We start from the raw sequence: 16,911 nt of genomic DNA on the forward strand, positions 1-16,911 counted from the left end.
AACTTACGTGAGGTCATGGTGCTGGTCAGTGGCAGAGCTGGGATTTGAACCCAGGTCTGTCTGCCTCCTCACAACACCCCAAGACCCAGCTAGATGGGCTCCTGCCTCCATATCTGTCCTGGTGTTTGAGAATAGTTAATCTCCACCATCACTCATCAGTGAGTACTTGGGTTGGTCCTTCTCTTCTCCATACAATGGTACCATTACAGAATGCTATCCAATTAGGATGCTTAGCACATCCAACATGGTGTTTTGTTTTTCTTTAATTTTCATTCTGAAGACTCAAGTCAAAGACAATTCGCTGTACCATTGGCCACAATAAACATCCCTAAATGCATTAAAAATTTTGAATGAAAACAGAACCATCAACTAAACAAAGAAATAAAAGTCAAACCTAAGGTACTAAGAGTTGACAGGCACAAGTGACATCTCAGCCATAACACCATATCCAGGTCTGTCTACTCTCCATTTGTCTACCTGGGCTCCTGCACCTGCTCCCAGACTAGTATGAACCAGCACTAGGCATCAGACTGGGGGGCTTTGGGAGAAAAAGTGTTAGTAGATGGGGGACAAGGCCCATTAGGAAGTTAACCTATTCCTTAAAGTGCTTCGATAGCTGGTTCCTAAAGACATGAACCAGGGCCCTCCTCACCCTGCAGGTCACAGTTTAAAGGCCACTTCTTCCAGGAAGCCTTCTCTAACCCCCCAAGATAAGGTCACATTATTATTTTTTTTTTTAAGGTTGGCACCTGAACTAACATCTGTTGCCAATCTTTTTTTTTCCCTTCTTTTCCCCAAAGCCCCCCAGAAGATAGTCAGTCATATATTCTAGTTGTGGGTCTTTCTGGTTCTGGCATGTGGGACGCTGCCTCAGCATGGCCTGATGAGCGGTGCCACGTCTGTGCCCAAGATCCGAACCGGCAAAACCCTGGGCCGCTGAAGCAGATTGCACGAACTTAACCCTCGGCCACGGGCCGGCCCCAAGGTTACAGTATTGCTGCACGCTTCCCTGGTGCTCTGCCCCCAGCAAGAGCAGGGCCAGGTCTGTCTCGCTCTTCACTGTATCTCCAGTGCCTGGCACAGCACTGGGCACAGACAGGATGCTCAATAAAAGTTTGTCGAATTGATAAAAGGGTCAGGCTGCCTTGTCGATTGGCCCCTGCTGGCTTCTGGTCCAAGACCTTATCCATGTTGCGGCAGGCAGCTGTGAAAGCTATGAGCCGCCCTGCCCTGGTGGACAGGGCAGTCGCTGCAGGATCAGGATAACAAAGGTTTCCTCGTGCCAGCCTCCCCCGTGGTTTATAAAGGGTCACCCAGAGCGGGCAATGGCCTCTTGCTGAGACCTACAACTTGTTCCCCCACTTGATAGCATGACGATACTGCGGCTGAGTGGGGCACAGGGTAGCCTCCAAGGCACCGGAACTTAGGTGCGGAGTGGGGAGCAGAGCCACTGGCCCGAGAGGCCAGCTGTTCCCACCAAATGGCAATGGCCTGCTCAGGTCTTCAGGGTCTACCTACAACCTTGCAGAGACCCAGCTCATTACGACACACTCAAATCTCAGGGTGGCGGGGACTGCCATGGCTCAGCCAGTTGCTGGCTGTGGGAGGACCGTGGAAGCACCTGGTTCCCAAGTGCAGGGCTGTCCTTAGACCTAGGCGCTGTGCTCCCTCTCCTCTGGCCATGCCACTCCCCAGGGGGTGAGAAGTCCACAGGGCCCAGGAGATTTGCCCACACTGCCCCCTTTCCAGACCATGAGCTGGCTACTAGGACCCCAGCACTCCCTGCCCAAACGGCCTGAAACCTGCATGGGTGCAGGTACACCCTTCTGAGGGTGGACACAGCCTTCTGCTTGGGTGTCTTTAGGTTTGAGGGGTGGCCAAGGAGCAGCTATTGGAGAGTGGTTCTTGGACACGCAGACTGACGTGCCCAAACGCATGCGTACAGGGGCCCCTGCAGTGAGGGCTGGGAGGGGGCGGTGCACTCCTAGGGGCCTCATTTGCAGTCTGGCCTCAGTCCCCGCAAACACTGGGGGCAGGCCTGGCCATCAGTGTGCCCGCTGGAGAGGCTGTGAGCATCACTTGGCGATGTCGGTCATCACAGCACCTACTGTTGCTGATCTATCTCCTTCCTCTGCCCTGAACCCCGAGGAAGCTGACGGTCCCAGGCCAGGCCCGCACTGGTGCCGGCGGGAAGGAGCGGAGGTCCCAGCATCAGCAGGGCTGCCTGGTTTCTTGCAAATGTGAACACCTACACACAGCAGAGCCGGGAGTACAAGTGTGAATGTCTAAATGTGTTTGGGTGACTGTGAGCAAGTAAGTGAGCAAGGAAGGGGGAGTGCAAGAGAAGAAGAGGGTGGCCATGTGAAAAAGAGTGTGTGCAGGAGGGAGGAGGAAACGCGTGTGCATGCACATGGAGTGGAGAAGGCACCCGGCTATAACCCAGTGCCTGCCGCGGTATGGGGGGCTGTTGTAACCGAGGGCTTGGGAAAAGGGGAGAGAACGGGAAGGGGGGAGGGGAGGGTGTCTGCTTGTCTGTGTGTATGTGTGAGGAGGGGGCCTGCTGGCGGGAGAGAGAGCCCTAAAGACAGAATGAGAGAGTGAGCAGGTCTGCTCATCTCTACAAGCACGTCTGGTGGGAGCGGTGGATGACGGAGCCATGGAGTGATGGAGCACTGGGGCTGAGAGATCCTGAGTGTGTGAGGGGAACAAGATGCACAGGCACGTGGGCTGAAAGGTGGGTGTGCCCCTGCAGGGCTGTGTGAGCCAGAGGGAGACGGCACGTGCCTGGGTGACCGTGTGCGGGCACGTGCAAGTGTGTATGTGAGCACGAGGCTGTGACAAGTGAGAACACACAAGAGGGTGTGAGCTCGCTTGCAGCTGTCAGCTGCCTGGGGGTGATGGCGATACCTGAGGATGTTTTCAGCTAGAAATCTCAATCTGGGAAGATTGCGTGACCTGCCTGGCACTAGCTCAGGTCCAGGTGAGCGTGGCTGGGACTGGTGCCCCCACCCGTGGTGCGCGTGGGGATGAGTGAGTCACCCAGGCACAGGCCCGGCTGGTCCTCACTCTGCCTCGCCTCGTCCTGCCCAGTGGGGAGGGCCGCCGGGAGGAGGAGAGGTTACCTGAGGGCTATATTTTCACACTGTCATCATGCAAGTGCTGCAGTGCCCACCGGCCATCCTAAGGCCCAGTTCTCTTGGCCTTGATGGCTCCATCTCTTCTTATATCCAAGTGGCAACTCAGGTCAGTGGTTTCAGCTGATGGACATCTTGGAAATCTGCTTGTCACCACGTTCCAGGGCCACCCTACTGACAACGCCAACCACCCTAGGCCTGCCCCATCCCCGCTTCTTAGCTTTAATATTCTCCAAAGCATTTATCACTCTTAGCCATACTATATATTTTACTCATTTATTTATTGTCTTTCCCTTAATAGCAAATGCCTATCTACCACTTGCTACGTGCCAGGCACCGTTCTGAGCTCTCTACTACTAATTCATTTAATCCTCCAATAACTCTACGAGGCAGTGAGTATTACTCATGCCAGTTCGTTAAAGGGAGGCCCAGAGAGGGGAAGTAGCTTGCCCATGATCACCCCAATGGTAAGCGGTGGAGCCAAGGCTGGTCCTGACTCCCTGCTCTTGACCAGTACACACCACTGTCCTGTGAGGGTTGAGGGTGGGAAATTTTCTCGGTGTGGCTCACTGTTGAATGTCCAGTGCTTACAAGAGTGCCCAGCACATGGGGTGCTCATGTTAGTGAAGGAATGAAGAAATGAGTGAATGCATGCGGGACATAGAGGATGAAACAGAGAGGTACTTGCCTTCAAAGGCTCCATGGAGGAAACATACAAAAAGCTATTTCAATATCATATCAAGACGGCATCATGGGAGTCTAGAGGGACATACAACTTGCTCGGCCCCTGGCAGGCAGGCCTTCCCAGAGGAAGGACACAGGTGGGGACAGGCACAGAGACATCGTCCACCTCCTCCAAACTCCTCCCTGGGGACAGACACACCTTAGTTCTTCCTGCCTCAGTCCACAGGGTGCCAGAAGATGGTGGTGGCTCCGTGCTGACAATGGAGGCAGAATAAGGCAGTCGCTAGAGTATGAGCTCTGCAGAGAGACCGCCTGGAGTGAATCCTTACTCTGCCAGATACTAGCTAAGTGGCCTTGGACAGGCTCCTCACCTCCTCGGGCCTCCCAAGGGCCTTGGCTCATCTATAAGATGCAGAGAGCAAATGACCCACCTTCCTAGGGCAGCGGAGAGGGTTACATGAGCTTTACCTGCAAAAGCATTCAGAACAGTGCCTGGCACAAGGAAGGCAATGTGCCAGCTCCAACGGAGATGACCAGTCTTATTAGTGTCACTGAGTGGACTCTGACGCCTAGCGCCCCTGTGTCCAGCAGAGTGGAATGACCTTTTTCGTGCCATCCTCTCACCTTCCAGCGCTATGTTAGACAATGATCCACTGCTATTCATAGGGTGTTTTTTTTTTCTTAAGGATTGGCACCTGGGCTAACAACTGTTGCCAATCTTTTTTTTTTCTTCCTGCTTTATCTCCCCAAATCCCCTGTACACAGTTGTATATCTTAGTTGCAGGTCCTTCTAGTTGTGGGATGTGGGATGCCGCCTCAACGTGGCCTGAGGAGCAGTGCCATGTCTGCACCCAGGATCTGAACCCTGGGTCGCCGCAGCGGAGCGCGCAAACTTAACCACTTGGCCACAGAACCGGGCCCTATTCATAGGGTTTTCACGGCCAGTTTTTTTAGAAGTGTGTGGCCAGGTCCTTCTTCCTAGTCTGTCTTAGTCTGGAAGCTCCGCTGAAACCTGTCCATCCTGGGTGACGCTGCTGGTGTTTGAAATACTGGCGGCATAGCTTTCAGCATCACAGCGACATGCAGCTGCCTCAGTGTGACAACCGATGGACAGGTGGTGTGGTTCCCTGACCAGGAAATGAACCCAGGCCATGGCATTGAGAGTGCCAAACCTTAACCGCTAGACCACCAGGCTGGCTGGACGACCAATACCCTCTTCTATTCTATGTTAGCTGCTGGCTTTCAGGGAGGAATGGCAGAAGGGGTTGGAATCAAACATTTTATGCTTGTGCTGTGGCCTCTTTGCTGTGGCTTCATCCCATTTTCCAGAAGCAGCTCAAAGCAGGGCAGGAACTATGTTTTATTCACCACTACATCCCTAGCTCCTAGTACAGCACCTGACACATAGCAGGTGCTTAGTGAGTACTCACTGAATGAATGCTTGTGTGATTCTATTTACTTACTCCTTGTAAGGATAAATATTTACATTGCTGTAAGGATAGATATTCATATTGTTGTTGTTGCCACTCACAAATGAGGACTAGAGGCCCAGCAAGGTTAAGTGACTTATCCATAAACGCAGAGCCTGTAAGCAGAACAGCCAGACTTCACGCCAAGCCCCACGCTCTTTCCTCCAAGCCACGCGACTCTCTGGACCCCTATGCGTCATGTCCTATTTTCTGTGGATTGTTTCTAGCCAGTGGGGCCATCCCTGGTTGGAGAATCAACTCTGAATCCTATGACTCATCTCTGAATCACAGACCTGTTTAATAGTTGCAAGGGACTTTTGATGTCATCTCGACCTCCCACCCACTGTGGAAATTTCCTCTGCAGTGTCTATCATCCAGACAATACGTGAATTGTCCAGTGATGGAACACTCATTGTCTTCCTCTTGAATTACCAAGTTCTAGGACTGGACCACTCTGGGAGTCAGAGAAGTTCTGCATCCTGTGGGCCCAGAGGCCGCTCTTTAATTTCTGTGTATTGGGCTTATGCCATCCTCCTAAGACACAGAGAACGAAGCTGTGCCCCCTCCACAAGACAGCCTTTCAGATATTCACAGACAGCTCTCACATCCCTCTGGAGAATTCTTTTCTTCAAGTCAGCTATTTTGGTCCCCACGACAACTCCTGTGAGATGGCATCTCTCCTAGACCATCTATCGCAACGGCCCATCCCAAGTGCTTTGAGCAATGGCACCCCCTACTGGATAAGGTGTGAATTACACCAAAGGGCACTGGGCCAGTGGCTCATGGTGTGAACAAAACAGCCACTTGAAGTCATAGCTTCAGAGTCATCCCTGGTCGTTTTCAACGTCTGTCCTAAAGAGTGTCCATCCTAAGGTTCCTTGCCAATCATGAGGTTTCTGACAAGCTACAGGTTTGGGACTTCAAAGTTAGAATCCAAAGGCTGCTGGTTTTCTTTTAACAAAAAGGTTTGGAAAGAGAGATAAAAATGTATGCTGTGGGGCTGGCCCGGTGGCGCAGCGGTTAAGTTCACACATTCCGCTTTGGTGGCCCAGGATTCGCTGGTTCGGACCTACGCACCACTTCTCAAGCCATGCTGTGGGAGACGTCCCACATATAAAGCAGAGGAAGATGGGCACGGTGTTAGCTCAGGACCAATCTTCCTCAGCAAAAAGAGGAGGATTGGTGGTGGATGTTAGCTCAGGGCTAATCTTCCTCAAAAAAAAAAAGTATGCTGTGTTATAGAACTATGGTGATTTTTCTTCTTTTTTCACTTGTCTTTATTTCCCAATATTTCTATAATGGGTATTTGTTATAAGAAGAAAAAAAATAGAAACTTTTATAAAAAGAAAGAAACTCTAAAAACTTCCCCTAACCTTGTTCCTTCCACGCCTGGGTATTTGGTCTACAACTGGGACATGCTGCCCCAGGGCCGGGAGTCCTGGGGAATGTCTCCGTGGGGGCTGCAATGGCCGTGGTTCAGCCAGCCAGGACCCCCGCAAGTGTGGTCAATCAGACTCGAGAACACAACGTGGCACTCACGGCCAGGCCTCTCCCAGGCCTGTCAGGTAGTTTTTCCAAATCGTCCACCTGCCCGTGGTTCATGCCACGTTCAGGCTCTGTTTCCTAATCTGAAGTCCGCCCAACACCCCCACTAGTCAGTGGTCATGTCCCTGTCAGCCCTGGACTCCCCAGCACTGCCCTCTTCTCTCTGCCCCCCAGCACACCCTCAGCTGCCTTCTCTCCCCTCCTTGTGGGGCTAGAGCAGCTCCAAATGATAACAGGTCAGACAGACATCAGGGATCAGAAAAACACATCCTCATTTCGACAAAGACCTACGGACCAGCTGAGTCACTCCTCTCCAGCAAGTTCACAGCTAACCAGGCTTGACTCCAGCCCCAGCATCATCCCGGCCTCTCTCCCTCCATCGGGAGCTCTGGGCAGACTCACCCGGCAGCCTCTCGCTGCAGCACATGTCCAGGGCCCCTCCCTCGGAGTCATCAGCAGTGTGGTTCCCTTGCACTCCTGCGCAGGATAAAAAACACGAGACGCTGTTGAACCAGGATCAAGACAAAACCCTGAGCAAAGATAAAAAGGCTTCCTTTCTGCCCTGTGTCTCTCTGAATACCCTGCCCCATCAGGCGGACCTGAGGAAAAGACCAACCTATAGGGAAGTCAAGCTGCCAAGCCCGGAGCAGAATCCCGCAGGTCTCTTCTGCGTGGAGTAATCAGGGCAGCATCTACAGCCATCGTCATCTCCATCACCTCTACCACGGAAGGAGGGCTTACCATATGCAAAGCACTTCACAAACTTCATCACACTGAGACTTCCTAATGACCCCATGAATTACGGATCATTTAACAGGCTCAGAGAAGTTAAGTAACTTGCCCAAGGTCACACAGCTCATTAGGCTGGAGCTGGGTATGAAATTATGGTCTAGGACTCCGGGCTCATGCTCTCACTGCTGTGCTGTTACGCCTCCAAGCTCATGAGGGTGTGAACCACGAGTGAGCAAGAACAGGGGTCTGGGTAACACACAGTCTGTGTCCACCTCCCCAAGGCCTGTGACTGTCTTGAGGGAGTGGAAAGGGGTATGTAAAACTCTTCTCCAGAAACAGCTAGGAAAAGTAGCTATATGTATATTTTTGCATATTCTAAATGTTCTATTTCTTTATGAGATCAGAAAACCCTCTTTCTAGCTCATCAGGGCACCTTCCAAGATGATGTTGGGGTCTAGCTTTTTTCCTTTGCCCAATAAGCTGGAAAATGGTTGCTGGGGATCAGCCAGACCCCACGAAGTGCCTGTAGAAAAGACAGATCCTGAGGGCAACTGTGCCTACAGGGGTGCCTACTCTGGCCAATGGCCTGAAATGCAGGCGTGGGCTCCAGTGGCCCCGCCTGCCCTTCCTGTCTCTGACCCCTTGCAGGAGCTCACGGATGCAGGGCAGGACACGCCCACCAGGCCGGGTGGATCAGATCCTCTGCCCTGCACTTTCACACGTGTTCTGGAGCGCCTGGAGCCTGCAGCTGCTGGTGCTGAATCCCAGGAGCCCCAGTGCCCCGAGAGAAGGTCCAAAACACCTGCTCCAAGGGCCTCAGAGCTGCTTTGTTCCTGTCCACCCTGAGTCTTGACCGGGCAGCACGCCCATCAAGACCAGGAGATGCCCCAGGATCCTTCCAACAAAGTCCAGCATTCTAGCTTGAGCCAGTGGATTTGATTTCTGAAACTGGCAATCCAAAGAAACTTGAATATAGCCTCACTAGCCTATCACTTCCAAGAAGTCTGGGAGGCCAGCTGCCCCTCTGCCCACCAGTCCTGCAATCCTGCCCCTCAGCCTGGGCCCGAGGCTGACTTCAGGCCCAGCTGCAGATGCGACACAACGAAGGGCAGACAGGCCAGGGGAAGGGGGACTCTTTTCATTCTGACATCTCCTGCTCTCACCTGGCATTGCATTATTTTATCCTTTTCTTCACTCCATTGGGCAGAGTCTCTGAGGATGCCAAGTCCCAGAGCCCAGCTCTCCTGCAGTGAAAGGGCTGCTACCTTCAAGGCCCTTAAAACATCTCGAGTCCCTCCACTTCTCTCCCCCTCCACACCTCTATTTGGCCCAAGCCGGCATCTCTTGCCTAGATTACTGCTGCGGTCTTTTAACTTGTCTCCAGCATCCACTAGGACTGGCCTCTGAAACATTCTCCGTATGGTTCCAACACAAACGGCTTCATAGGTTGTGCAGCAGGCTGGAGCTAGAATCAATTCTTTCAAAACTCAGCATTTATCATATAACCTTCCATGGAAAAATACTTCAATGGCATCCTATCACACTTAGAACAAAGATACAAATCCTTTACCATAGTTTACTAGATCTTGCAGGGTCTGACCCCGGTTTCTCTCTCCAGCCTTACTTCATGACCCTTTTCTCCCTGACCTCTGCACTCTGGCCACACTGGAGAGGGGCTTTTCTCTGCCTGGAGAGCTCCCCCAATGCCACTTCCCAGTACTTTTTACTCAGAGCACTTGATGCAGTTGGAAATGTCATTTGAATTTATGTCATTCCTTGATTAACATCAGACTATAAGCCACATGAGGGCGGGGACCACCATTTGTTTTATTTACCACTGAATCTTCAAAGCCTCACGCAGCGCCTGGCTCCCAGCAGGTGTTCAGTAAATAAATACTTGTTGCATAAGTGAATGTTGCCCTGACCTTCTTGAAACAAATATCAGGAACCTCATACACGGCCACCCTCTGCGCTGCCTTGTGGGCGGGTCTCTGGTAAGTCACTTGGAGCCCTCCTCCGGAGCTGCTGTCCAGAGCAGTCACAGAACCGCGCATCTGAGACACCCCGCATCGTGCAGAGGAGGACTCTAAGAATGGGGTCTGACTTGCCCCAGGAGACATACTGAGTTAGTGGCGACGGTTGGGATCAAGACACCTATCCCCAGGCCCCTGACCCTGAGCTTTTCCGTTCTTTAGCCAACAGAGCACCGCAGGTGGAGGGCAGCTGTGAGGATGGCCCCGGCTGGGTGCAGGAAGCTAACCTCGTGCCCAGATGCCTCTGGAAGGGGGCCCACGTGTGACTCACAGCTGCCTCCACACCTCAATCCTCCCCGCCCCAAGCCGTGTTTAGAACAGCTCAGTGCCGCACGCGTGCAGCGGACTCTATAAATAAGCTTCCTAGAAAATGACGAATTTCATAATCAGAAAAGCAGAAAGAGTAGCACCTTTCCACTGTAGAGGAAAGCGGAGCACAGCCGCGGCTCGGCCCTGTAGTCGAAGGACTCCGGGCAACCTCAGCCAGGGCCCGCACCTCTCGGCCTCTCAGGGGAGGGTTTGAATTGAGATTTCCAAAGAGAACGGATGGTCCATTCGGGCTGGATGGAAAAGCCCAGTCTCTGGGCAAGCCCTCCTTCCTGCCGGCCCCGAGCAGAGGCAGCCGCGTGCAGTGGACTGCTGCAGGCTCCTTCTCTCCTTTCCCACTTCTATCAGCCGGGCAGCAGGAGCCGAAAACCGCCCTGTGACAACAGGCAGCAACCTGCAGGGCTGGCCCTCCACTGCTGCTCTTACAACCAGAGAACTCCGGAGACAGGGAAGGGACATCAGCCTGTCCCTTCCTCACGGGGGGGAGAACATCCAGGAGGGGAGGGAACTTTGCAAAGCCATTGCTTCATTCGACAAGTGTTTGCTGAGCACCTCCTGTGGGCAAGGCACCAGGGCTGTCCCGGGGAAGCAATGACGAACAGGTCAGGGCCCTGCCTACACAGCCCGTCTCCCCCTGGAGACACACGGAAACAAGGTTGGCACCCACAACTGCTTGAATCAGCGTATGCACTGACACCTTGGGAGGGGCTCTCAGCTCGGCTTGTGGCGAGGGCCTGGGGGAGAGGAGATCTCCAAGGGGAAGACAGGAGCTGCTTCTTAAAGGATGTTTCTAGATGGATGAGGGGTCACAAGAGAAGATTCTTGCGTAGCGCAAACAGCAAGGTCCAGAGGCCCAAGATGTATGAACATTTGGCACTAACTGGAAGCAGGCCGGTCGGTGGGATGGGGAAGCGAGGGGGACCAGGCCTCGGCAGAGGCCCAGGAGCTGGGAGCAGGCCTGGCCACCAGGAACCCCGGCTCCGTGGCAGGGCAGCCCTCCTCCACTTGACCACGTGACTTCTCTCGCACTGAGAGGTGCCACAGGCTCCACCCCCGCCCCCAGCCTGGGCTGGGGGGCTGTGCAAGAGGAAGCGGGCCAGCAGCATGTGTTTGAGGAATAGACATCAGACCTGGCTGGTGGTATTTGATCTGGTCCCAAACTATTCCTTTTTTTATTGTGGTAAAATTCACATAACATAAAATTCACCATTTTAACCAAAGTGTACAATTCAGTGGCATTTAATACATTCACAACCTTGTGAAATCATCACCATTATCTAGTTCTAGAACAGTTTTCATCACTCTAAAACGAAACCTCATACCCATTAATGAGTTACTCCCTATTCTACCTTCCCCTGGCAACCACTAATCCCCTTCCTGTCTCTATAGATTAGCTTGTTCTGTCCATTTTACACAAACAGAATCATGCAATATGTGGCCTTTTGTGTCTGGCTTTCACTTAGCATGTTTTCAAGGTTCATCCATGTTGTAGCACGTTCCAGCACCTCACTCCTCTTATGGCTGAATAATCGGCTATATGGATATACCACATTTTATCCATCCACTCATCAGGTGATGGACGTCTGGGTTGTTTCCACCTTTTGATTTATTGTGAACAGTACTGTTATGAACCAAACTTCTCTTTCAAACTCTGCTCCCAACATGCCCACGACTTTGGGCAATCCTCTCTCACCCTGGGCCCCTGAGGCCTCATCTATAAAACAAGGTGGTCAGACTCTAGGCCCCCTGCAGCTTGAATGTCATCATGTCATTTCTTCTTTCGTGCATGTGAGGTCATGTGTGCCCCGCAGCTACTCCACCGGTGCTAGGTGCTGGAGACCCGGCCTGGACCAGCCCACCCCATCTTCCAGGAGCTCATGGCGGGTTGGGGAGACACAGAGCAGGTAACTGAGGTGTTCTCACAGAGGCCTGTCTGCGACGGGCTGGGAGCACCTCACCTCTGCCTGGGGGTGCGATGAGTGGGTGCGGCTGGGAAGCATCCTGGAGTGGATGCCAGCTTTGCCCAGGACTTGTACGGAGAAGGAGCTGACAGGTCTGGGGAGGGAGGCAGAGGAGCCTGTGCCCTCTTCCCAGGTGGGTGAGGGGCGAGGAGCTGGGATGCTGAAGGCAGGATTCCTGGGTGTGAGGCTGAGCCCCTGGAACCCCCAGACCCAGCCCCAGGCAGACACGCCCTCCACCTTGGGCTTCACGCTCCTGGGCTCCCAGGACCCTGAAGACATCCCTGGCTGTCAACACTAGTTCCCACCAGCCTCCTGAAGCTCTGGTTCCACCAGATACCTCCACGCCCTGAACAAACCCGTCCACTCCCACTCATAGGCCTTTGTTCACGCTGTTACCTCAGCCTGGAATTTCCTTTCCTCCTCCTGCCAAAGCGTACTCGTTCTCTACGCTACCTCTTCCAAGGAGCACTCCCTGAACTCCCAGGAAGAATCCAGCGCTCTCATCTCGGGGCTCCCCCACAGCCCTGGCTCACACTTCTCTCGGCCTCTTGCTTTGTTCTGCTGCTGCAGTTAGCTGTTTATACACCTGCCTCCCCACCCGGGTCCAGTGACCTGGAGCCTCGCACCCCCTCAGCCACCTCTGCATCCCAGGTGTTCAGCACAGGGCCTGAGAATGTCATCCAGATTGCCACCCGACGTTCAGCACGCCGGGGCAGAGGGCAGGCTGGTTCCATGGAAAACAAATGATCAGGCTGACTGCCTCCAGCAAATGAGTTGTGTGTCCCAGAGCACGCACACGGAGAGGGCTCGCCCTCCCCAACTGGGGGAGCCGTAGGCTCACTCACCTGGCTCCCTCACAGCTCATTCCCTAGGGGTCTGGATGGGCAAAGGCGCCATCTGGGGCCAGGGCAGGGAGCTTTCTCAGCAAAAAGCACACTGGAGATGTGAATGGAGGACAGAGGCCAACTTTAAAACACCCAGATGGGGAAACCGAGGCAAGAGAGGTCACACAGTGTGTAAACAGTTGTTTTCAGGTAGTAAACAAAATCTCGACTCCCTTTTGGGAGTTACTGGTCTCTTCTCTTGGTGCACTGCTTGTCCCTTGCCATGGGGAGGGCCCAAGACCAGGGGTCAGTCACCTGTCATTCTGTGTCATACCCCAAAGGCCTTCTACTAAGTAGCTTTTCTGCCTAAGTTACCAACAGTCAGTTTCTGTTGCGGGCAACTGAAGAACCCAGACTGATGCGTGCAGCAAACTCATGGAACAAACAGGCTCTGAGCCCAGGACTCCCAATGCTTAGTTCACTGCTATTTCCATCCTGCCGAGCTGCCTACCCTCCCTGCCCAGCTGTCCACTGTCCAGCCATCTGTCCCCACGTCTGAGCAGACTGCAAACTTGGAGTGTTCTGGATCCCAAACACAGGGTCTGAGTGTTCTCTGCTTGGGATGTGCCCAGATAAATGATGACTCCTCCTCCATCCTGCTCTGTTGGTGGGAGATGAGGGTGGGGGCAGGGGCATGGCAGAGACCCAAGGGAAGGGAAGATGGAGGCAGGCTGGAGAGGCCCAGCCTGAGAAGGGGCTCAGGCAACAATTTTCCGTGTTTCCTGTGAGTCTGACTCAGGGACTGGACCATCCATTTGTTCATCTAGTGTTTACTAAACACATACTATGTGCAGGTCACGGTGTGACGCCCTGGGAATACCATGCACCATAGGCTCTCACTGCACAGTGGGGGACCGCAGGGGAGCAGGAGGCAGTGGTGACTCAGGTGGGCCACGTGATGGGAGAAATGCAGGATGCTGTGGGGGCACCGGCAAGGCCCCTAAAGAGACAGAGGGGTCAGGCAAGGTTCCCAGGAAGGAATCTCTAATGAGACATGAAGGAGGAGTGGGGTGAGCAGCTGTGGAATGAGAGAGAGGAGCAGGTGGGAGTTCCAGGCAGAAGGAGGGCCCGGGAAGTGGCCTGGAGGTGAGAGAAAGCAGGGCACATCCAAGGAAGGGAAGGAAATTCCAGCTGACGAAGGGCGTGTGCGCAGGGAGTGTGGACGGGGAAATGGAACAAGAGGCACATTTGTGAGTTCTTCCTTCTTGTTCTCCTCCTCTCCTTCTTTCGGAGCGGTAAGGCAGACCTGAATCCTCACAGCCCTGGGAGCAACACACCACCATTACCTGTATCTTCTAGAGGAGACAATGGAGACTCAGAGAAGTGAAGTGACCCGCCCCAGGCCACGCAGCTAGGAATGGCAGATCTGCCCCTCAGTGCCCATATTCCTAAGCTCTCTGCTCTTCTGGCCTTCAGGCTTTGGTGAAAACAGTGCTCTGAAAACAGGAAGAGAGTGGACATTAACAAAACAGCAGACCACAGCAGCTGCACTGTTTACGTTCTTCTAAAAAAATCCTCATCATTGTTCTATGGGGCAGCATCCCCATTCTACAGATGAAGAAACTAGAGCTCAGGGGGTGAAGTGACTGTGCCAGGTTCACACGGGGGCGAGTTGGCGAAGGAGCCAGAAGGAGATGCCAGTGAGTCTGTCGTTGGCCCAGGGACCTGAAGGAGCTCATGGCTGCAGGCCCATTAGCTTTGTGTGTCCTGCTCAAGAACAGAGCAACCAGACGTCCTGCTCCCGACCATGACCCCATATCTCTCCGCCTGAACAAGCAGCCCAGGGAGCTCTCCTTGGGAGACTGGCTCGTGTGGGGAGTGTGTGTAATGGTGGCAGCTGTTTTCCATTACTGGAGTGACAAATGCACTCACTGGCCAAGGACCCAGCACCCCGGGCTCTAGTCCCAGGCCTCCAGGTGACCTTGGGCCAGTCATTTCCTCTAATCTGAATCTCACTAGCACCAAGTGGAAATCAAAGAAATGGAATTTAGTAACTTTGAAGGGCCTTTCCTTCAGGTCAAGCTTCAGTTCTGGGGCTGTCAAGGTTTAATGACGTGGATGGTGTTGGAACCAGCAGAGGGTGCTCCCAGCACCAGGGAAACAAGACCTTGGTCCACAGAGCCTGGGCGAAGGCTGCCAGACCTTCAAGTGCGGAGGGCGGATCCCGCCCCAGCCAGTTACTGACTGGGGCCACGCTCGGCTGGGATGACGAGGATCTGCTCGGACAGTGCTATCTGTGTTTCGGACAGGAGCCCAAAAGAAGAGAAATCGAAGAGCAGGATTTCAGAGTTCAAAGCTCATCTGGTCTAACTCTCTGTTCTCCAAGACTCTGAAAACACTCCATTCTGTTCCCTCTCTCTACACCCCGCTCCCCCAGGTCCACAGTTTAATTTACCGGGAGAAAATAGGCGATCACAAACGTGAAGGGCAGCCACACCTCTTGTGGGGTGCTCTCGTACTTCCACTCAGTTGGGTGCTCGCTCCTACCTATAACGTCTTGGGATGCACTTTCCCTTCACTGGGAAAGCTCCCTTTTCCCTTCTCTGCTTGGCAAACTATTTAAGACCCTTTCAAGACCCTGTTCCAATGTCACCTCCTCAGCAGAACCCTCCCTGACGCCCTTAGGAAGACCTGGTACTCCCTCTCTGTCCGGAGCCCTCCGATCAGTAATTCTATTGGTGTGTGGATCCCGCCTCACACTGGGCTACGGGTACACAAGCCTGTGGTTCCTAATCACTGCAGCCTCCTTTTGTTGAGTGCTGACTGGCTGCTGGATACTGCGCCAGGTGCCGCACATGGATTACATCATCCCTTTCTCACCGTAACCCCATGAGCTAAACACAGCTATCATCTCCCTCCTACACACGTGGAGACCGGGACTGGGAGAGACTGAGTCACTTGCTCAAGGTCACACAGTTGGAAAGTGGCAGAACCAGGCTTCACACTCCGTTTGTCTCAACCACAGGCCCAGCCTCTATATAAACCCTGGGTGTGCAGCCTCTGATATGCACTTTTCTGTCTCCCATGCGTAACATTCTCTCTGGCACCAGGCAGATATTCAAGCCACATTGATCAAAAAAATAAGTGAAAAGTGGGCTAGAGTTTGAGCACGTATAAGGAAGGCTCAGTGAAAACATTGCAAGCACAGGCTTTGGGACTGGGCTGCCCGAGCATGAAGCAAGGCTCCCCCACTGGCTGTCTGATCATGCGAAGATGCTTGACTTCTCTGTGCCTTCGTTTCCTCATCCGTGAAGGGGGATAGCAGTGTCTGCACTTCAGAGGGTTCTCAAGGAGATTAAATGAATTTTGATCCTCACAGGAAGTTTTTACATAAGATGCACATAAAATGCTTAGGAGAGGGCCCAGTAAGCGCCTAAAAATGTCAGTTGTCAGCATCTTGTGTGACGGGCGTTGCCTGCTTCTCAGTTCACACAGCCCTTCTTTCCCCCATACAGGTGAGGTCCACGGAGACTCCACGATGAGTCTTGTGCTGTGCTAGTAAATTGGGTCTCAAAAAAAAAATTAAAAATAAATAAAAATGAGAGCCGGCCCCATAGCCAAGTGGTTAAGTTTGTGCACCGGCTTCCATGGCCCAGGGTTTTGCCAGTTCCCTTCCTGGGCAGGGACATGGCACCGCTCATCAGGCCATGCTGAGGTGGCACCCTACATGCCACAACCAGAAGGACCTACAACTGGAACATACAACTATATACGAGGGGAGGAAGGAGGAGGGGGAGGGGGATGGGGGAGGAAGAGGAGGAGAAGAAAAAGAAGATTGGCAACAGATGTTAGCTGAGGGCCAATCTTTAAAAAAAAAATGCCATAATAAGTAAATAAATAAAAATGCAAAAAGCCCTGATCTGTGGCACTTACCGATTCCCATGGCGTAAATGCCCCCACCATGGCTGATGTCCAGCTATGAATGTGAGGGCTCATACTGCCAGTCTCAGAGGAGGTCAGAGCTTTACCTCAAAGCTCTGCGCCTCAGTTTTCTCCCGTGTGAAACACACCAGGAGTAGTCCCTAACTCCTCATCTTGCTATGATAAGTAAAGACAAAGCTCTCAGAGGAGCACAGCGCCCAGCACCTAGCACTCTATGTTAGTGGAGCTACTAATACTGTTGTTAAGAGTTTTAACCACAC

At 53.1% G+C, this 16,911-nt stretch overlaps 1 protein-coding gene across 8 annotated transcripts in view; it reads right to left on the reverse strand.

Moving 5' to 3' along the window:
• Positions 1-16,911, reverse strand: part of PTPN5 (protein tyrosine phosphatase non-receptor type 5) — a 56,405-nt gene that overhangs the window by 26,558 nt on the left and 12,936 nt on the right. For 5 of the 8 annotated variants that reach the window (XM_044752907.2, XM_044752906.2, XM_044752908.2 and 2 more), the window contains exon 2: positions 7,235-7,309. In XM_044752907.2, coding sequence (XP_044608842.1) covers positions 7,235-7,309 — 75 coding nt within the window. Of the gene's footprint in view, positions 1-7,234; positions 7,310-14,055; positions 14,206-16,911 lie in introns of all 8 variants that reach the window. The other 3 variants (XM_070491327.1, XM_070491328.1, XM_070491332.1) reach the window with 1 other exon arrangement.

This window comes from Equus asinus, chromosome 20, assembly GCF_041296235.1.
Source record: "Equus asinus isolate D_3611 breed Donkey chromosome 20, EquAss-T2T_v2, whole genome shotgun sequence".
NCBI lineage: Eukaryota > Metazoa > Chordata > Mammalia > Perissodactyla > Equidae > Equus > Equus asinus.